Raw genomic sequence first — 23064 nt, forward strand, 5'->3', positions numbered from 1 at the left:
TTGGAGTAAATTACTGAACTTACTTAAGGCTTACAGTTTCAAAACTACGACTTTTTATCGCACTATTGCAAATTTATTTTCAAAATATTATGACTTTAATCTAATAAAAGTACAACATTTTCGGTAAATTATGAGTTTTTCCAAATTACGACTTTATTCTTGAAATATTAATTCTTTACTCTGGCAGTGAAGGGTGTTTTTATTTTTCCGATGCGGCCTAATACGCTGTCGCACAAATAAATGGTGATAAAACACTTAGAAAAGGTTGAATGTAAAGACAAACATCGTCTACAGGTGAGATGAAGCCCAGCTGTGGGTCTTCAAGAGTTAAATGTCAATAAAATGACCAGTTTCATCTGGAAAATCTGTGTTTTTTTGTTTTTTTCTTGTGGGAGTGAAGTGAAACTCAGATCTGTTGACGCACTCAGGAGTTTATTCTGACATTTAATCCTCCTGCGATGACAGAAAGGACTTGGAAGGATATTTTCTTCGCTGAAGTAGGAGACGAGGAGGCGGAGGAGGGAAGGTTACGAAGGCTCCGGGGAATCGGCCGGCGATCGGGTGAGTCAGGACGAATTAAAAGTGTCTGGTATTCGACAGGACGAGTCGCTTTTAGAGACAATGACGACAATGAGGTGAGTCACAAAGGCAGCGCTGTACTCCAGAAATAAACACCTGAAACTGATGTTGGAGGATGAGGAACAGCCACGAGTGGCAGGAGGAGGTGGAGACGAGCAGCGTTTATCCAACAGCAGAGGGTGGGATATTTATAAAAGATGTGGAGGAGGAGGACACACGCTGCTGAAAACACCTCCACAGAAAACACACATTCATTCACAAAAAGACAAACGCAGGATTCTACTATCGACTCCTGAGGAAACAGGAGCTGCAGCTTCTGTTTCCAAAACCACCACAGATGACGGAGGGTTTAGGACACAGGTGTCAAACATGCTGACCGGGGGGCAAATCCAGCCCCCCAAAGGGTCCAGTCCGGCCCCTGGGATGAATTTATGAAAAGCAAAAATGACACTAACAATCATTTTAGGTCAATTCAATCTAAAGTGGATCAGACCAGTAAAGTACTATCATAATAACCTACAAATAATGAAAACTGTACAATTTTCTCATTGTTTTACGGTAAAAAAATAAAAGTAAAATTGCACAAAAATGTTTACATTTGAAGACTAGCCTTTTATATTAAAAAAATGTGAATAACCTGAAATCTCTTAAGAGAAGTATGTGGAATTTTAATAATATTCTCCCTGTTATTAAATGTTTTGTTTATTTGTTTAATTCAAGATTTATTTGCTTAATTGAAGTTTTTTTGCTTAATTGAAGAATTTTTTTGCTAAATTCAAGACTTTTTTTTTGACTTAATTCAAGATTTTTTTTTTTACTTAATTCAAGATGTTTTTTTGCTGAATTCGACTTTTTTTTTTTTTTTTTTACTTAATTCAAGATTTGTTTTGCTTAGTTCAAGATTTTTTTTGCCGTATTCAAGCTTTTTTCTGTTGCTTGATTCAAGATTTTTTTGCTTAATTCAAGATTTTTCAGACCAGTAAAATACTATCATAATAACCTATAAATAATGGAAACTGTAAATATTTGTCATTGTTTGAGTGTAAAAAAAAAAAAAAAAAAGGAAAATTGGACAAAAATGTTGAAATTTACAGACTAAATACTAAATATACTAAATACATACATTTTGAATATCTGAAATGTCGTATGTGGAATTTTAATAATATTCTCCCTACAATGTTTTGTGTATTTGTAGATCCACTGTGATCTATAAGTTGTGATTCACATGTACAAATGATAAACTGAGGTGTAATATTGTTAACATTCAGGGCTCAAAATTAACTTTTTGACCTAGGAGCACTGTGCTCCTAACCCTAAAAAGTTAGGAGCACACGCTAAAATCTAGGCGCACCACTATTATTTAAAAAATTTGGAGAACAAGCAAAACTCTTGGCCATACCAAGTAATATTCCTATATGTATTTAAGCAATGTTAACAACCTAGAATAAAGTATTTGAATAGAGTATGAAAGAAAAAGCTTACATTGACACAGGTGCAAAACAATTGTCAATGTGTGGTATATACTTTAGTTGGTTCTTGGAGAAGAAAGACGAATCACACCATTATTTGCAACAACCAACTTTTGAGGAAGAAACTTTTGACGAATCATGTACACGTCTGGATACCGCTTGTTGTTTATTCATTAGCCCCTCGATTCGCTGGTTACGGTCAGCTGATCGTGTAGCAAGTTGATTCGCGCAACATGATCATCTGACTTGCAGGATACATTACGTCATGGGAAAATACTTGGAACAACGCCAGCGCTACTAACCGGGTTTGGCGGGAGATTGTTTCAAACGTCGGTGGAGTTATTTGATCCCTTTGTTTATGCCGCCTGCACACGCGAGGGGGCGGGGACTAGATTTTCCGCTTCAGTCAGCGGGGCGTGGAGCTTGTTTATTTTCAGCTGACGAGTTACTTCTGCAGCCATTATTCTAGGCGCACGTATTAATTTTCGCTCATTTTTTTATTGGCGCACCGTGCGATCGTAATCTCAAAAACAGTCGCACTACCAAAATTCTCAGGCGCATGCGACCGTAATTCAGTCGCAGTCACGAGCCCTGACATTGCACTTATTTTACTAACGAATTTTCAGGTTGTTTATATTTGTTCATGTTATGTTCAAGTACAATTCGTAGATGTAAACATTTTCATTACAGAATTTTACTTTTTTCTCTCAAAAGTTCTTATTCTATTATTTAATTTATTGTACTGGTCTGGCCCACGTTAGATCATATTAGGCTGAATGTGGAACTGAACTAAAATGAGTTTGACAGCCCTGGTTTAGAACGATTCCAGAACCACAGAACCAGGTCTGACCTGCTGGAGGATGGACCAGAACGTATGAAGGACAATAATAACTAACGTCTGATGTTCTTTCATCTTCCACTGGAGCTCCACAGGGGCGTGTCCTGTCCAAGGTTATAATAGTTTTGGATTTTTAATTATAGTTTAGTTTTAATTAGTTTTGACTTTTTTTTCTCTTATTCAGTTAGTTTTCATTAGTTTTTAGAGCAGGTTTGTTAGTTTTTATTAGTTATCGTTTTTTTCTGAATGCTTAGTTTTAGTTTAGTTTAGTTTTAGTATTAGTTTTAGTTATTTCATATATTTTATCTTCCTCATCATCCTATTCAAAGAAATTAGTGAGGCGCGGATATTGGTTACCCTGGACACTTTATTTGGGGGTCGGGTTAGGGCGGCTCATGGGCTGAGCAGAGACACAATGTACCGTACAATGTATAAATTCCCTATAGCAGGTTGAGGGGGGGTGCAATCCATACACAACGTCACTTACGTGAAACAATGTGAAGATGTGCAAAGCATGAGAGGAGATGCACAAAGCAGCCAGCAGTTAAAGCAGATAGAAACATATATAAACCAGCTAACCAGCAGTTAAACCAGATAGAAACATATATAAACCAGCTAACCAGCAGTTAAACCAGATAGAAACATATATAAACCAGCTAACCAGCAGTTAAACCAGATAGAAACATATATAACCAGCTAACCAGCAGTTAAAGCAGATAGAAACATATATAAACCAGCTAACCAGCAGTTAAACCAGATAGAAACATATATAAACCAGCTAACCAGCAGTTAAACCAGATAGAAACATATATAAACCAGCTAACCAGCAATTAAAGCAGAAAGGAACCTATTATAAACCAGCTAACCAGCAGTTAAACCAGACAGAAACATATATAAACCACTTATAAACATATATAACCCAGTCCATCATCAGTAAACCACACCTTAGCAGATATCTCATATCTTAATCATCTCCAGTTCCATTATTAGCCAACTTTGCTTCAGTTCAGTTCAGCTAGCTGTAGCTAGTAACATCAAACGTTTTTGAACATTCTAACAGGTTCCATACCTCTGTAATTGGATTAGTTTTCATCCTCCTCTTTTCTCCTCTTCTAAACTGTGCAGTTCAGGGCTTGGAAGGCCTTTTCATGGTGATAAACTCTCCAGTTTTTACCTGGATGCTAGTCCTGTCTGACTCTGTCCTTCAGCTCTGCTCTGTCTCTGTCACTCACGCGCACACACACGGTACGCCAAAAAAAAAAAAAAAAACGACCCCACTCATCACTACAGTAAACCCCAGACAGGACTGTGCTGCTGTGTCCCAGCTTTAGTCTGTATGTTCCAGGTAGAGTGGGGACCAGAAGATGACTGGAAACCACCAGTGACCAGACATGACAGACTGTGTAGTGTCGTATGGTGTCACCAGCTCAAACTGCTGGAGCCAAATAAATTAATTTCATATCAATCCGACATTGACAAAGACGAAAACGAAGGGAATTGTATCCATAATTTTTATAAGTTTTAGTTAGTTTTGTAAGCTCACGATACAGTTTCAGTTAGTTATCGTTTTTTTCTTTTAATTAGAGTTTTTATTAATTTCAGTTAACGAAAATGTTTTTTCAATTTTAGTTTTCGTCATTTCGTTCGTTTTCGTTAACGATAATAACCTTGGTCCTGTCACCTCTTTAATTTATTTTATGTAATAATGACGTGCAGGGTGACACATCCTCAAACCTGCTGATGGTTCCGACCCGGACCCCCTGACCCACTGGTGTAAAACATCCTTTATGGACATAAACATGTGTGAGACCCAGGAGCAGAGGTTGGTAGTTCCAGCTCCATAGAGTTAAAGTCCTGTCATGTATGGGTTGTACCTGTTCACTGAACTCAGGTGATTCCACTAATGATCCATTTACCTGGATGAGCTGTTGTGTTCATCAGAATGTCCTGGTTCTGTCAGCGGTTGGAGCAAACACATGGCAGGACTTTTATGGAGCTGGAGTTACCCTCCTCTGCCCAGAAGATGATGGTGGATCTGAGGAACAGATCTGTCCTGGTCTGATCCAGAGTCAGACCGACCAAACAGAGGCAACATGGATGTTTTTAAAAACACACATCAGTGCACAGACTTTAATCAGAACCTCTGGAGTTTTAACGTCGACAGAACTTTTATGAAGATTTTTTATTCTTGTTTCATTGAGTCAGTTGTGAACCTTTTCTTGTATCGGTTGGTTTGGTTTAAACAGCAAAAATAAAAACAGACTCCAGGGTTTTAAGAAGATGTGACCTTCAGTGACCTCACACACCTGCATAAGGTCAGAACTCTGAATAAGGCCTGTTCGGACCTGAACAAGGTTATTATCATGAATGAAAACTAACGAAATGACCAAAACTAGAATTGAAAAAGCATTTTCATTAACTGAAATAAATAAAAACTATAATTAAAAGAAAAAACAATAACTAACTGAAACTGTGTTGTGTATTTACAAAACTAACTAAAACGGATAAAAATTATGGATAAAATTCCCTTCGTTTTCCTTTTTGTCAATGCTGGATTGATACGAAATCGATTTATTTCGCTCTAGCAATTTTAGTTAGCGGCACTACACGACACTTGACGGTCCGTCACTTGTGTTCACTTGTGGTTTCCAGTCGTCTTCTGGTCCCCACTCTACCTGGAAACATGGAGACCAAAGTTGGGAGAAAGCAGCAGAGTCCTGTCTGGGATTTATTTGAATACGACAGAGAAGAAGAGAAAAGATACGACAAAACTAAAACTAAAATAAAACTAAGCATTTACAAAAAAATGAAAACTAATAAAAACTAGCAAACCTGCTCTAAAAATGGATGAAAACTAACTGAATTAGAGAAAAAAAGTCAAAACCAAACTAAAACTAAACTATAATGAAAAATCCAAAACTATTAGAACCTCGGTCCTGAGTGACTCCGCCCACCCTCTATGGTGTGAGTTCTGCTTCAGTCCAATCTCAGATACACTTTAACTTTGTACCGGAACCAACAGTCAGATGAACCCTTTTATTCCTGCACTTGTCAAACTCCTGGACAGTGAACCAAGGTTCTGATAGTTTTGGATTTTTCATTATAGTTTAGTTTTATTTAGTTATGACTTTTTTTTCTCTAATTCAGTTAGTTTTAGTTCGTTTTTAGAGCAGGTTTGATAGTTTTTATTAGTTTTCATTTCTTTGTAAATGCTTAGTTTTAGTTTAGTTTAAGTTTAGTTTTAGTATTAATTTTAGTTTCGTCATATCTTTTATCTTCTTCGCCGTCATATTCAAATAAATCCCAGACAGGACTCTTATGGAAGTAAATCTGTCTCATCAGATTTTGAATTATAAAAGCCATTGAATTTCTAGCACTGAATTTTTTTGAAATTAAGTATCTGATCTTTTTTGTCTCTGAATTCAACTATGTTCATAAATTTAGAATAAAAAAATTCAGATGCCAAAAACTCAGATGCAAAAAATTCAAAAGCAAAAACTTCAGTTCACACATCCGCGCTGACTGTCTCCCTGCATCAGTGTCACATGACCAACCTAACGTAACTCGATTGGCTGGCTGTCGGTTCGACTTGAGATAGAATCGATTGCTTATCCTTGGTGTCCCAGATGTGTGATCTGAATTTTTTGCTTCTGAATTTTTTGCATCTGATTTTTTTTAATTCTAGCTTTATGAACATAGTTGAATTCAGAGACAAAAAAACTCAGATACTTAATTTCAGTGCAAAAAAACTCAGTGCTAGAAATTCAATGGCTTTAGTAATTCAAAATCTGATGAGACAGATTTACTTCCATAGACTCTGCTGTGTTCTCCCAACTTTAGTCTCCATGTTTCCAGGTAAAGTGGGGACCAGAAGACAACTGGAAACCACAAGTGACCACAAGTGACGGACCCTTAAATATCATATGGTGCCGCTAGCTAAAATTGCTCGAGCAAAATAAATTGATTTCGTATCAATCCGACATTGACAAAGACGAAAATGAAGGGAATTTTAGCCATACTTTTTATACGTTTAAGTTAGTTTTGTAAACACACAATACACTTTCAGTTAGTTATCGTTTTTTCTTTTAATTATAGTTTTTATTTATTTCAGTTAACGCAAATGTTTTTACAATTCTAGTTTTCATCATTTCATACGTTTTTGTTAACGATAATAACCTTGGTAGGAGGGGGGAGTAAAGAACACTGAGCCTTGAAAATCAGCCAGTGTTCAGGATGTGGCGGAGGTGTTTTACCTTCCTGGGAGACCTTCTTCCAGGGATGAGGAGGGTACATGAAGGCAGCGTTCTGGATCTGATCGTTAATATCTTCATCTTCGTTAAACGGAAACGTCCCACTGAGGCTGAAGGACACGAACATATCATTTTATTAACAAACAGACAAATATTTTTCACCTGATGAAGTAAATAAGACACAACGTGTGAACACGAAACAAGGAAAAACAGATGAAAAGATGAGAAGGAAGATGAGGAAGAAGAAAATTACAGAAGAAAGATTCAAAGATGGTTGACGTAATTAAAAAAACCCAGAAGAACAGATTCATAAAGGGATTTGTAGAAAATAAGATTCAAGATTATTGTCAGATACTGTTTCTCTTTCACTTTACTAATTAAATGCCTTATATTTAAAAAACAGGTAAAAACAGAATAATAATAAATAACGTAGCAAAAAAGGCCAATTATAATAGTGTATAAAAGATATAAATAAGTCGTATTTTCAATAATATGGACTATCAGAGTTCTCAATAAACAGCAGTCACATCTGGAACACAACAATAAAATAAAACTGAAAACAGACGTTCAAAGGTTCAGAAGTGGATGAAAACCAAACAGTAACTGATCTGCAGACGTAAAATACTGAAAGGGTTTGGACACACTTGATTTTCAGTAAAACATGTAATTAACTGAACAGAAAAAGTCACTTTTTTCCCAAGTTTTCTGGATAAATTCTTTATTTTAATGAACATCTACATGATCAGTGAATTAAATATAGAACAAGAAAAGACCACAGACCTCCGCCAAGACAGATCTGTGCCCCCCACCCCCACCCCCCGATCACCACAAAAATTTAATCATTTCTTCCTTGTGCCAGTATCAACATTTCCTGAAAATTTCATGAAAATCCATCCATAACTTTTTGAGTTATCCTGCTAACAAACATGCAAACACACGAAGCAAAGTGATCACAATACCTCCTGGCGGAGGTAAAAATATATGATTTACACTGAAAATAATGCAGAATACAGAGCAGAATATTATGATAAATGGTGATAAATCCCTTGGCAGAGGTTAAACGTAGAGAAAAATTCATATATTTGTACATTTGACAAAAATTTTCTTGTTTTAAATGTAATCACGTTAAGGCTTAAAACTAGAAAAAAAGTCCATATTTTTTTCTTTCCTATTTCTTAAAGAAATTTTTGGTTATTACAAGTAAGATATAGAGAGAGAAAAAGAGAGAAAGAGAAAGACTAAGATAGATAGAGAGAGAAAGAGAGAGATAGCGAGAGATAGAAAGATCGAGGCAGACAGAGATAGAAAGAGATAGAGAAAAAGAGATAGAGAGATAGGTAGAACGATAGAACGATAGAACGATAGATAGAACGATAGAATGATAGACAGAACAATAGATAGAACGATAGAACGATAGAACAAAGATAGATAGATAGATAGATAGATAGATAGATAGATAGATAGATAGATAGATAGATAGATAGAATGATAGAACGATAGAACGATAGATAGATGGAACAATAGATGGAATGATAGAACGATAGAATGATCGATAGAACGATAGAACGATAGATGATAGAGAGAACGATAGATAGAACGAACGATAGAACGATAGAAAGATAGATAGAATGATAGAACGATAGATAGATAGATAGATAGATAGATAGAACGATAGAACGATAGAACGATAGATAGATAGATAGAACGATAGAACGATAGATAAAACGATAGATAAAACGATAGATAGAACGATAGATAGAACGATAGATAGATAGATAGATAGATAGATAGATAGATAGATAGATAGATAGATAGATAGATAGATAGATAGATAGAACGATAGAACGACAGACAGACAGACAGACAGACAGACTCTGACCTGACGTAGATGATCACTCCCACAGACCACATGTCCAGAGAGCGGTTGTAGCCTTTGTTCCTTAGAACTTCCGGAGCCAGATACGCCGGCGTTCCAACCACCGAACGCCGGAACGACTTCTCTCCGATGATACGCGCAAATCCGAAGTCGCAGAGCTTCACCTGAAGAAGAAGGAGGAGGAGCTTAATCATACCTGATCACAGGGTCCTCTGCTAATATGTAGAACTAGTGCGTTGACCCCTGAAGAACCACGGGTCATATGAACACCACATCTGGGACTGCAGTCAGGAAATGTGTCGCTCCAGTTTTGAACTTCATTTCCCATCATGCAGTGGGGTACTGCCCTTCCTGTAACTGTCATCGCCATAGCAACGTCCACCTTTAACCCTTAAAGACCCAAACGTCCACCTTTAACCCTTAAAGACCCAAACGTGCACCTTTAACCCTTAAAGACCCAAACGTCCACCTTTAACCCTTAAAGACCCAAACGTGCACCTTTAACCCTTAAAGACCCAAACGTCCACCTTTAACCCTTAAAGACCCAAACGTCCACCTTTAACCCTTAAAGACCCAAACGTGCACCTTTAACCCTTAAAGACCCAAACGTCCACCTTTAACCCTTAAAGACCCAAACGTCCACCTTTAACCCTTAAAGACCCAAACGTGCACCTTTAACCCTTAAAGACCCAAACGTCCGCCCTTAACCTAAACCATCTACTGATCTAAACTGTTTAATTCCTGTTGATCCGCTAATCTTATCAATCCATGTCAATAATTGGTGTAAAATACAGTTCTTCATCTTTTCATGGTCATCAGATATGACCATATTTGGACATTCAGAGGCTCCATATTTACCGTGGAAACACCGTCATCCTCTACAACATTGATTCTCCAGTCAATCCCATGGAGTCGAATCAATGACAGTGGATGGACACACTGGGTTTATGTTCAGTTAATGAGAGACTGGACTGAAAAAGACACTGTTTATTCAGTTTTTTTTGTTTGTTTTTGAAATAATAACCTTTGGCTTTAATCTGAGCTTCAATGAACATCTGCATGATCAGTGAATTAAATATAAGAAAATAGATGAACCCAGATGAAGACATGAAACACCAACAGAACCGAACCATGGACCCAACAGAACCAAACCATGGACCCAACAGAACCAAACCATGGACCCAGATGAAGACATGAAACACCAACAGAACCGAACCATGGACCCAACAGAACCAAACCATGGACCCAACAGAACCAAACCATGGACCCAACAGAACCAAACCATGGACCCAGATGAAGACATGAAACACCAACAGAACCAAACCATGGACCCAACAGAACCAAACCATGGACCCAACAGAACCAAACCATGGACCCAGATGAAGACATGAAACACCAACAGAACCGAACCATGGACCCAACAGAACCAAACCATGGACCCAACAGAACCAAACCATGGACCCAACAGAACCAAACCATGGACCCAACAGAACCAAACCATGGACCCAGATGAAGACATGAAACACCGACAGAACCGAACCATAGACCCAACAGAACCGAACCATAGACCCGTGGGAGGCTTTACCTGAGGGAATGAGTCTGCCGAGGCCAGCAGGACGTTCTCTGGTTTCAGGTCACAGTGGACGATGTTCTTGAAGTGCAGATGACGTAACGCCACCAGGATCTGAAACACAAACAGCGCCGGCTTTAACGGGTTGGTTGGTTCATAGATCAACTCCACCAGATGTCGGGTCGCGTCTGAACCTGCGTGACCAGGAACTTGGTGATCCGCTCGGGCAGTCGGCCTTTCTCCGATGACAGGATCATCTCCAACATGTCACCGTGGAGCTTCTCCATGACGACAAACACCCGCTCCGGAGTCTCGAACATACAGTCCAGGTTGACCACGCCCGGGTGATGAAGACTCTGGAGGACAGACCACCGCCATCATCATCATCATCATCATCATCCTCATCCTCATTAAACTCAACTCAAAGATGGTTGGAACAGAGTAAAAGTTGGTCAAACTAATCTAAATTTTTTAAAACAAAACTATTTGATTGTTAAAGGGTTAAACATAGTTAAACTAAAGTATAATAAAACCAAAGTCAGAGGTGGTTTAAACTGACTAAAATGATCAAACCGGTAAAAAAAGACTGTAAAACTAAACAAAACAGTAAATAAAATAAAGTAAAAGACTAAAACTAAACCAAGTGATGGTTTAAACAGATAATATAATAGATAATATGTATGTTTAGTTTATAATCTATACATGTAGTTTATGGGTCTGTGGTTCATTTACTGTTAGTGGTTGGAGTCTATGTTTAATCTGTCTGACACATTCATTCATTCATTCGTTTGTTTGTTCATTCGTTCATTCATTCATTCGTTCAGGTGTTTACTTTCTGTGTTCTTCAGATCAGATCATTCTGTTCCTTCGTGTGTTGAATTGATCTGAAATGAGCAGTGTCCGTGTGTCTGTGTGTGTGTGTGCGTGTGTGTGTCTGCATGTGTGTATGTCTGTGTGTGTGTGTGTGTGTCTGCATGTGTGTATGTCTGTGTGTGTGTGTTTCTGCAGGTGTTTCTGTTTCTGCCGGTTGAGCAGCTCTGGATTATTACAGGATGTCACACCCCTACGGTGTTGCCACGGTAATGAAGTCGTTCTCGACAGGAAATCTCACTCTGCGCTGACACACCACCACCGTGTGTGTGTGTGTGTGTGTGTGTGTGTGTGTGTACGTGTGTGTATATATGTGTATGTGTGTGTGTCTTTGGGATGGGAAGATAATCTGATACGTATTGATACGCTGACACGTGTACCATCCCAGTCCACCGACAGATGAGCTGTGAGTGAATGAAAGTTTGGAATGATATCACGATGTATCAGTTATTGAATGTTTGTATCGATAAAATTCAATCTGTTCAGTAGAATACATTTGTACTTGCATTTAAAAGTGTTACTATTTATTAGAGTAATGTTTTTCTTTCCTACAGAAACACGTTAATGTGCGCCATGGATGAGTACACTGCACATGACAGTCTGAGCTCCGCCCACGCACTGGACACATGCTCCGCCCATGCACTGGGCAAGCTCCGCCCACGCACTGGGCACGCGCTCCGCCCACGCACTGGACACACGCTCCGCCCACGCACTGGACACACACTCCGCCCACACACTTGGCACCATCTCCGCGCACGCACTGGGCCCGCCCACTGCACTAAGCACACGCTCTGCCCATAAATTCTGTCCTGTGTGTATGTGAATGTGACAGACAGAAGGAGGAGACCACATGGGGTTTATGAACGTGTACTTGTACTAGATCAGCTGTACTGAATACTGCAGTGCATACCACAGGTACTGCAGTACATACCACAGGTACTGCAGTACATACCACAGGTACTGCAGTGCATACCACAGGTACTGTGTTTATGTGTTTATGTGTTTATGCATTTGGCAGACGCTTTTTTCCAAAGCGACTTACAGGGGAAAACCAATCAAATCACTCAATCAATCAAATTTTATTTATATAGCGCCAGATCACAACAAAAAAGTTATCTCATGACACTTTATATATAGAGTTGGTCAAAACCAGACTCTAAGCCAATTTACAGAAACCCAACAGAATCCTCCAGGAGCAAACACTAGTGCACAGGTGTCAAACTCCGGTCCTCGAGGGCCGGTATCCTGCATGTTTTAGATGTTTCCCTCTTCCAGCACACCTGACGGTCGTTATCAGGCTTCTGCAGAGTTGGATGATGGGCTTATCATTTGAATCAGGTGTGTTGGAAGAGGGAAACATCTAAAACATGCAGGATACCGGCCCTCGAGGACCGGAGTTTGACACCTGTACACTTGTGACTGGTGACAGTGGTGAGGAAAAACTTCTTCTACCTGGAGCAGACCCAGACTCCTGGAGGATGGCCTTCTGCCTGGACCAGTTGGGGTTAAAGGGGGAGAAAAAGAGAGAGCAATAGAGATAGAGACTGGGGGAGAGGGGGAGAAGAGGGGAGTAGGGGGAGACACATGGAGGCAATTGAGGACAAGTGAGTGATGATGATGAAGGCAGGAGAGAGGCAGGACCACCGCAGCAGGTCCAGAGATAATCCTGGGAAAATCTGTGATAATCCTGGGAAAAACCTTTTTAGAATATTTAAAATGGAATGTCGGATACTAGTGCTAGGACAGGAGGTGCTCTCGGAAGAGCTGGGTCTTCAGGAGCTTCTTGAAGATAGGCAGGGACGCCTCTGTTCTCATAGTGCTCAGTAGAACGTTCCACCAACGTGGAACGACCCATGAAAAGAGCCTGGATTGTCTTGTACAAGATCTGGGGACCACCAGACAGATACTGCTGTAAATACCACAGATACTGCTGTAAATACCACAGATACTACCGTAAATACCACAGATACTGCCGTAAATACCACAGATACTGCCGTAAATACCACAGATACTGGAGAACATACCGCAGATACTGCTGTAAATACCACAGATACTGCTGTAAATACCACAGATACTGCCGTAAATACCACAGATACTGCAGTACATACCGCAGATACTGGAGTGCATACCACAGATACTGCTGTAAATACCACAGATACTGCCATAAATACCACAGATACTGCCGTAAATACCACAGATACTGCAGTACATACCGCAGATACTGCAGTACATACCACAGATACTGCAGTACATACCGCAGATACTGGAGTACATACCGCAGATACTGCAGTACATACCACAGATACTTCCTTTAACAGTCACATACATAACTAACAGTACATCCCATAATACTTTACACAGGTGTGTCTTAAAGTGACAGAATCTTTTTGTGTTTGGCCTTCATTATAAATACATTCCATTACAAATGGATTCAGCGAAGGAGGAAGAAGTTGAGTTTCAGAAACAAACAGAGAAACGACTTTGGAAACAAAGTCCGACCTTTTCCACCGCCTGTCTGTGAGACACATGTTCTGAAACGGAACTAAAGACACTTCATGAAAAGTCATGGATTTATTTGGTAAATAAATAATCAAAGTCATTGAATTCCACTGCATATTATTTTACCATAATGAATCTATTCAGTCAGAATGTGTTGAATCGCTCTGTATCGTGGTTTGGGTGTGAATTGTATCGTATCGTATCATGAGGTGCCACATGTATGTTTAATTTATCGGACTGGAGATGATGTATCGAGATGAATATCGTATCAGTCTGACAACTGAGATTTACAACCCTAATATATGTGTGTGTGTGTGTTATCGTATGTGTGTTATTGTGTGTGTATTGTACGTGTGTATGTGTGTGTATTTGTATTAGTGTGTATTTGAGTGTATTTGTGTGAGTCTGTGTGTGTGTGTGTGTATGTATTTGTGTGTGTGTGCATGTATTTGTATGTGTGTATCTGTGTGAGTGTGTTTGTATGTGTGTATTCATGTGTGTGTATTTGTGTGTATTTGTCTTTGTGTGTATTTGTGTTTGTGTGTATTTGTATTTGTGTGTATTTGTATTTGTGTGTATTTGTGTGTGAGTATTTGTGTCTGTGTGTATTTGTCTGAGTGTATTTGTGTGTGTCTGTATTTGTTTGTGTGTATGTATTTGTGTATGTGTGTGTGTGTGTGTGTGTGTGTGTGTATTTGTGTGTGTACCTGCAGGATGGCCACCTCGTTGCGTAGCTGACTCTCCTGTTTGGTCGGAAATCTCAGTTTGTCGATGATCTTGATGGCAACGTCTCGACCAGACTTCCTGTGTTTACCTGAACACACACACACACACACACACACACTCAGAGTGAGTTGAGGTTTAATGCCAGCGTCGGTGGGTTTTCAGTCGGAACATCGTCGTGTTTTCACCTCCGTAGACGATTCCAAACTGTCCTGAACCAAGAACCTCGTCAGGGAAGATCTGGTAGATGGAGTTAATGTCCTGGAGAACAACACAACACCCATCACATTTACAGGGGTTTTTGGTAAATGTTTCCCTTATTTTTCTGGTATTTTACTCATTTTACAAGTTTTTGTACATTTTGTCCTGCAAATAATTAAAGTAAAACTGTATTTTATACCAGTTATTGACATGTATTGATCAGATTAATGGATCAATATTAAACAGTTTATATCAGTGGATGGTTTAGGTTAAAGGTGGACGTTTGGGTCTTTAAGGGTTTGGGTCTTTAAGGGTTAAACTCTTATGATTAAACTCATGAACAGTGGTGCATCCTTATCCAGGCTGGTGTTTAATTTGTGTTTGTTGTGTTTATTTATTGTGTCCATAAATGGTTCTAAGTGCAGGGGTTTGTGGGTAATTTCCACCTCCTCCCGTCCTTCCTGCCTGGTTTTGCTCTGACTGGAGCAGGTTGACAGAAAGTGGGTTCAACACAAGTGAAATGCGGTGATTCATCAGGCCGCCACAGCCGCCGCACCGGCGTCAGTGATGGTTTTGGTTGGTTTTTCGTCAGCGATCTGCCTCGGCTTTGACACCGCCGCCACTAAATATTTTCTCCTTCATTTGTCTGCACTCACGTCTTCTTTCTGCCGTTCGCCGACAGCCTAATTTCACACCTCGCACGAATACAATGTTATAAACCGCCTCCCCCTTCGCCCGGCCCGCCGCCTAATTACCACCCATCTCCATGGCAACCGCTTGGCTGAGTGAGTAATCACAGTAATCTCCATTCGAGGTGCTCGGAGACGCGCTCACCTTGGAGACGCCGAGGTGAACGTCTGCATGGAAATGGAAACGTTCGCTGCTTTTACATTTGCGTGAGTAGAGTTTACAGATGAACAGAGAGAAGACAAAAAAAATAAATGACACGGTCGAGGAAAACCAGCAGAAGGAAGGAGAAGTTTAGGATGAAAACGAGGGAGAAAAAAGGAAACTGAATGACGGCTTCCCCTTTAAAATCTGTTTACTTCCTTTTATATATGCAGTATACAATATATATATATATATATATATATATATATATATATATATATATATATATATATATATATATATATATATATATATATAAAAATATGGATGTGGATGTAGTTCTGGTTCTAGTTGTTGTTCAGGTTCTGGTCCTGGCTTTGAAGGTGTGTTGTGTTCTTACCACATTCTCCTGGATCTGACAGTTGGAGACAGAGATACTGATGGAGACCTCCTCTGTAGATCAAACACACACGACAGACTTTATTAAAGTCATTGGACAGAAGAACCAGCTGTCCAATATCCACCTGTAGAACATGTCTATAATCTGTATATAATGTCCATTATCCACCTGTAGGACATGTCTATAATCTGTATATAATGTCCATTATCCACCTGTAGGACATGTCTATAATCTGTATATAATGTCCAATATCCACCTGTAGGACATGTCTATAATCTGTATATAATGTCCATTATCCACCTGTAGAACATGTCTATAATCTGTATATAATGTCCATTATCCACCTGTAGAACATGTCTATAATCTGTATATAATGTCCATTATCCACCTGTAGAACATGTCTATAATCTGTATATAATGTCCATTATCCACCTGTAGAACATGTCTATAATCTGTATATAATGTCCAATATCGACCTGTAGGACATGTCTATAATCTGTATATAATGTCCAATATCCACCTGTAGGACATGTCTATAATCTGTATATAATGTCCAATATCCACCTGTAGGACATGTCTATAATCTGTATATAATGTCCATTATCCACCTGTAGAACATGTCTATAATCTGTATATAATGTCCATTATCCACCTGTAGGACATGTCTATAATCTGTATATAATGTCCATTATCCACCTGTAGGACATGTCTATAATCTGTATATAATGTCCAATATCCACCTGTAGGACATGTCTATAATCTGTATATAATGTCCAATATCCACCTGTAGGACATGTCTATAATCTGTATATAATGTCCATTATCCACCTGTAGGACATGTCTATAATCTGTATATAATGTCCAATATCCACCTGTAGGACATGTCTATAATCTGTACATAATGTCCAATATCCACCTGTAGGACACGTCTATAATCTGTATATAATGTCCATTATCCAGACGTATATAACAGTATCATCTGCATAACATGATCACATGATTCTAACTGTATTATTATTATTATTATTATTATTATTATTATTATTATTATTATTATTATTATGTTGTTGTTGTTGTTGTTGGTATAAACTCACTGTGTCCACTTCGATGTAAACTGTGTGAAATTCCGGTCGACACCGCCGGCATCAGCGCGTGTTGAATCGCCATCTCCCACATCCGAGCCACGTCCTGACCGATGCCGCTCACCTGGAGACGCAAACCAGTGCATCATGGGTAAAAGTACAACCACAATCATTAACACCTGATGTTTTTAATTCGACCTAAAACTTTTTTTTGCAACAACTTCGAAAGGAATTTTTCTCTATGTTTCACTTTTCATAAGTTTTTTTTTTATCATTGTTTATCATAATACAATCCTCTGAATTTGACTTTTCTTATATTCAATTCCCTGAGGACTGTAAATAAAGCTGGAAACTGAACAAACCAAACAGATTTAATATCAAAAAAACATTGTTGGTGTCTGGTCATTAGCTAACATTCTGTGTTCATTTCAGCTGTGTTCAACAGTCCAACATTCAATCCTTCGATAATTTCTATTGGGCTGAACTTTTAACAGTTTGTTCATTGATACTCTACATCTTTCAGTGTAAATCCTGTATTTTCTATATTTAATTCACTGATCATGGAGATATTCAAGGTTATTATATTAGAAACAGAGAAAACTGAAGAAAAAATGACTTTTCCAGTCAAATCTCACATTAACTGAACATAAACCAAAAACTGATCAAACTCCATGGGTTTATTGTTTTTTCTTCAATTTCATTCAGCTTTTTGCTTGTTTTTTTTTTCTTTTTGCTTCTTATTTTTGTTCATTTTTTATTGATTACTTTCTCCATGTTGTTTATTATTATTTTGTTTATTATTTTCTTTCGTTTTTCTTAATTTTTAGCAATTTGTGTTTTTGTTCATTTTGTTGCCCATTTTATTTAGTTTTTTTTTCAGTTTTGTGCTTGTTTTATTCATGTTACTTATTATTTTGTTGATTTATTTTTCATTTTATTGATCACTTTGACTGTTATTGTTCATTTTTTGCTCATTTTTTTCCACTTTTTTTTTTTTTTTGTAAATTTTGATTGTTTATGTTCATTCTTTTTATTATTTAAAATACATAATCGCAGTGTGTCCATCCACTGTCATTGCTCCAACTCCATGGGTTTTACTGGTGAATCGATGTTGTAGAAGATGACAGTGTTTCCACGGTAACTAATTGTAAACGTTTAGAAAAATGTTCAGTTTTTAGCTTATTTTGTTCATGTTACTTATTATTTTGTTGATTTATTGTTAATTTTTGTTCAATTTATTGATTACTTTGTTTTTGTTGATTTTATTGCTTATTTTATTCTTTTTTGGCTTCATTTTAGTTCACTTTTTGGCATGTTTTTTTCCCATTTTATTTATTATTTTAGACATGCTTTATTGTTCTTGTCCATTTCATTTAATACATATAAACCAAGTGTCTCCATTTCCACCGTCATTGATCCAACTCCATTGGTTTTACTGGGGAATCAATGTTGGAGAAGATGACGGTGTTTCCACGGTAACTACGGAGCCTCTGATTATTGATTATCTGATTATTTCCATGTATTGATCAGGCTCAGTGGATCAGGTGTGGTGGTTCTCACCAGGAGGCTGCTGCCCGTCACCGATTCTGATCTCTGCAGGTTCTCTCCGACGTAATATACCAGCGACGCCGTGGCGATCTCGAAGCAGTGAGGATTGGATCCGTCCGGAAGCAGAGAAAAGGCCTGGTTTGGTTCCAGGGACAAGATCTCCGACAGAGGGATCTCCTGGAGGACAAAGACCGGAGCAGTCAGAGGATCTGGATGGACGTCAACATCAAACGTCATTATTCAAAAGCAGAATCAGGTGTTTCAGTTACACAGCCCACCTTGTAGTATTTACTTCCTGTGTCGTTCTGGAATAAGGTGATGCATTTACTGTCCAGACGCCAGTAATGTCTCTTCCTCTGAAACGAAGACACGTGGGACAGAGACAGAAAACGGAGTAGGTCCATGAAACTGGTTCCTACAGAGACCTATGAGCATCTAAGGAGGACGAAACTGGAATCAGACACAAAGGACAGGTGGATGGACGGATGGACAGGTGGACATGATTGACAGGTGGACAGACGGTGGACATGATGGACAGGTGGAGATCATCAACAGATCGAGCAACAGGTAAACATGGTGGACAGGTTAATAAGATGGAAAGCGGACATGATGGACAGTTGGTCATGATTGACAGGTGGACAGACGGACGTACAAGTGGACAGGTTAACAAGATGGAAAGTGAACATGATGGACAGTTGGACATGATTGACATTTGGACATGATTAACAGGTGGACATGATGGACAGCTGGACATGATGGACAGTTGGACAAGATGGACAATTAGACATGATTGACAGGTGGACAGATGGACAGAGAGGTGGACAGGTTAACAAGATGGAAAGTGAACATGACGGACAGTTTGACATGATGGACAGGTGGAGATCATCGACAGTTAGATAGCGCAACAGGTAAACATGGGGGACAGTTGGACATGATGGACAGTTGGACATGACTGACAGGTGAAAAGAGGGACGGACAGGTGGACACGACAGACAGGTGGAGATCATCAACAGTTAGATAGCACAACAGGTAAACATGGGGACAGGTTAACAAGATGGAAAGTGAACATGATGGACAGGTGGACATGACTGACAGGTGCATGTGACAGACAGTTGGACATGATTGACAGGTGCATGTAATGGACAGGTGGACAGACAGGTGGACGGACAGGTGGTGTCCAGACGGTGTCTTTGCGGTACCAGTGTGTCCTTGCTGGTGTAGTGGACCATCCAGCCCTCCTTCATCACGTTGCTACTCTTCCTCTTGGTGTGCTTCACTGATTGGACGACCCTCATTAGGGGGATATTATTACTGGTTGTCGGGCTGCAGGGGGCGGGGCATAACATGGCATCAGTTCAGTCTGTTTGTGACGCATCTTCAACATCATCAATAAATAAAGTATTAATTAGCGTTCTCTGAAGCCCCACCCCCTCGGGCGTTGTCGTACCTGATGGCTCGGTTGGACTCGTCCAGGTCGGGGTCATGCAGGTCACAGAGGTCGCTTGGCCCCGCCTCCAGCAGCAGACCGCCCTCCGACGTCAGCGCTTCATCCATGTCGTCCAACAAACTGCTGCCTCGGTCGCTGTCGTGGTCGTCGAGGCAACCCTCCACCATGACGACGTCCGACTCCGCCCCCGGACTCAGCAGCTCTGGAAAACAAACACAGACCTGAACCTGGAAGTCTACACCCGTGACCTCCGACCCATGACCTTTGACCTCTGTCTGTACGACCAACAGTCAGGACATGTTGGAATAGGTGTTTGAAAAGATTTGAAAGTTCGTGATTCTACTGTGATTTAGAAAAAACACAAACAGATAATATTCTACAAACTCAGGAAATTTAGCAAAGCTACTTCAATTAAACTGTTTGACTTTAGCGCGAATAACGCTAGTGGTCACATTAATGCTAACAGTCATGTTAAGCTAATGGTCACGTTAATGCTAACAGTCATGTTAAGCCAATGGTCATGTTAATGCTAACAGTCATGCTAAGCTAATGGTCACATTAACACTAGTGGTCACGTTAATGCTAACAGTCATGTTAATCTAATGGTCAAGTTAATGCTAACAGTCATGTTAAGCTAATGGTCATGTTAATGCTAACAGTCATGTTAAGCTAATGGTCACGTTCGCCCATGTTTGTGGTGAAACTTGCCTCCGTTTTTGGAAACCTCCCCCAGACAGTTGTTCGGTACTTTGGGCGCACATCGTTTATGGCAGTTAAATTTACAATCTGAAAGAGAAGACGACAGATGTCACATAGCATTGTCGGTTGAAGATACATTAGTTGTGTGTTTTCTGTTAGAACTGTGCTGTACATTAGTGGTGTTTCCATTAGTAATCTGTTTTCCATTAGCTATGTGTTTTAGATTAGCGGTGTGTTTTTCGTTAGCAGTGTGTTTTTCATTAGCGGTGTGTTTTTGGTTAGTGGTGTGTTTTTCGTTAGCAGTGTGTTTTCTGTTAGCACTGTGCTCTACATTAGCGGTGTTTCCATTAGTGATCTGTTTTCTAAATGTTAGCTATATGTTTTCAGTTAGCGGTATGCTTTCCGTTAGTGGTCTGTTTTCAGTTAGCGGTGTGGTTTTCGTTATTGGTATGTTTTTTGTTAGCGGTGTGTTTTCCGTTAGCAATGTGTTTTCTGTTAGCGGTGTGGTTTTCATTAGCGGTGTGTTTTCCGTTAGCTGTGTGTTTTTCATTAGCGGTGTGGTTTCCGTTAGCGGTGTGGTTTCCATTAGCCTTACCTTTGCACTGCAGGCCTTGTCGGAACAGGCCTTTGAGCAGCTTCTTGCAGTGCTGACACACAGTGGGTCGGGTGTACGAGTGGATCAGGAAGGTGTGGGGAACTTTGACCTTCGACAGCAGGATCTTATCCAGCTCGATGGGTCGGCCGATGTACGACTGGGAGCTGGAACGCCGCTCTCGGCCCGGGAAGTAATCCAGCTGGTTCTTCTGCAGAGGAGACGACATTGAACAGGATGAGGAACGAACCCAGAAAATACATTTTTAAAAATCACAGTATGTGGTCAAAATAAGATGATATTTTATAGTTATGTGTCTGATTTCTGCATCAATTAGAGCTGGACTACTAATCTCAAAGTTACATGGAAGAATGATGCAGTCAGCCATATTTGGACCCCAGTGCATGCTGGGACATAAGGGTGGGCATCATTACAGACATGTAGGTGTTTTGGAACGGGGTCTATGATCCAAATATCAAAAAGGTCACATTAAAGTAAACATTTGTGTTCCTACAACTTCCTGTTTCAAGCCAAAACCATGAACGTTGCTGTGTTGCCATGACAACAGCCTCCATGTTTACATGTCAAGGTGATCAGGTTCAGTTGGTCATGAAGTAATTAGTGCAGTTGGAGCTGATTGGAGACAGTACATCTGAGTTAGAGTCACTTCTCTAAATCACATTTTTCACCATCGCCATGGCAACAGCATTAAAGTTCATTCATTTTCTGAACTCGCTTTATCCTCACTGGGGTCATGGGGGTCACTGGAGCCTATCCCAGGTACTTATGGGTGAAGGTGGGGTTCCCCTGGACATGTGACCAGTTCACACATACAGAGACAAACAATCACTGTCACATTCACACCTATGGGCAATTTAGATTAACCAGAGAGAACCCACTTATGCCACGTTTCTGCTACATGGAAGCAGCTCGACTCGACTCGGCTTGGCTCGGGTACCAGGTCTTATTCCAGACCGTTTCCATTACAGGATACTACTGACTTTACAGTACCTGGTCGTCATAGCAATGCAGCGCGTTACTTCTGTGTCATCTGCTCAGAGTCGCTGATAAACTCGCTCATTGTGTGTTGTCTCATCAAGCTCATGCTGAATTTTTTTGTCTGAACCTCTTCGACAAACCATGGTGTAGTTTTTTGGGCTGTCATCATGTGCATTAACCTACCGACATATTTACTGTCAACTTCGGCATCTGTTTTTTGTAAAAGGGCGGGTCACAGAGACAACTCTCTGACCAATCAGTGGTCTGCAGTGTTTACACGTCACCTTTTAGTATCTGGTCCCCAGTCCTGGAACCTCAGCGAAGGTGATACCAAAAAACTAGTACCAGGTACCAGATTCCAGGTCCTTTTCGTAATGGAAATGCAAAAAGGCCACGTCGAGTCGAGCCGGTACCATGAAGTGGAAACGTGGCATTAGTAGGTTTTGGTCGTCAATGTCTGTAGATGAAGCCGGCCGAATCTGAAGTCAACTGTTTAAACTTACAGGAGGAGTTTGTTAGGATTCAATACAAGAAAAAAATCACAAAAATTAGTATAAAATTCAAGATGGCGGACTTCCTGTTGTGTTGCGG

General features: G+C 39.8%; 1 protein-coding gene across 1 annotated transcript in view; it reads right to left on the bottom strand.

Moving 5' to 3' along the window:
* Positions 1-23064, bottom strand: part of prkd1 (protein kinase D1) — a 51967-nt gene that overhangs the window by 3186 nt on the left and 25717 nt on the right. Inside the window, exons 6-19 of the mRNA XM_030125909.1 lie at positions 21478-21685; positions 20892-20969; positions 20184-20385; positions 19936-20059; positions 19015-19092; positions 18749-18913; positions 17201-17312; positions 16107-16159; positions 14863-14935; positions 14659-14765; positions 10777-10938; positions 10598-10696; positions 9016-9176; positions 7140-7246 (exon numbers count right to left, since the gene is read on the bottom strand). Coding sequence (XP_029981769.1) covers positions 7140-7246; positions 9016-9176; positions 10598-10696; positions 10777-10938; positions 14659-14765; positions 14863-14935; positions 16107-16159; positions 17201-17312; positions 18749-18913; positions 19015-19092; positions 19936-20059; positions 20184-20385; positions 20892-20969; positions 21478-21685 — 1729 coding nt within the window. The remainder of the gene's footprint in view (positions 1-7139; positions 7247-9015; positions 9177-10597; positions 10697-10776; positions 10939-14658; positions 14766-14862; positions 14936-16106; positions 16160-17200; positions 17313-18748; positions 18914-19014; positions 19093-19935; positions 20060-20183; positions 20386-20891; positions 20970-21477; positions 21686-23064) is intronic.

Source organism: Sphaeramia orbicularis, chromosome 22 (genome assembly GCF_902148855.1).
Source record: "Sphaeramia orbicularis chromosome 22, fSphaOr1.1, whole genome shotgun sequence".
Lineage (NCBI taxonomy): Eukaryota > Metazoa > Chordata > Actinopteri > Kurtiformes > Apogonidae > Sphaeramia > Sphaeramia orbicularis.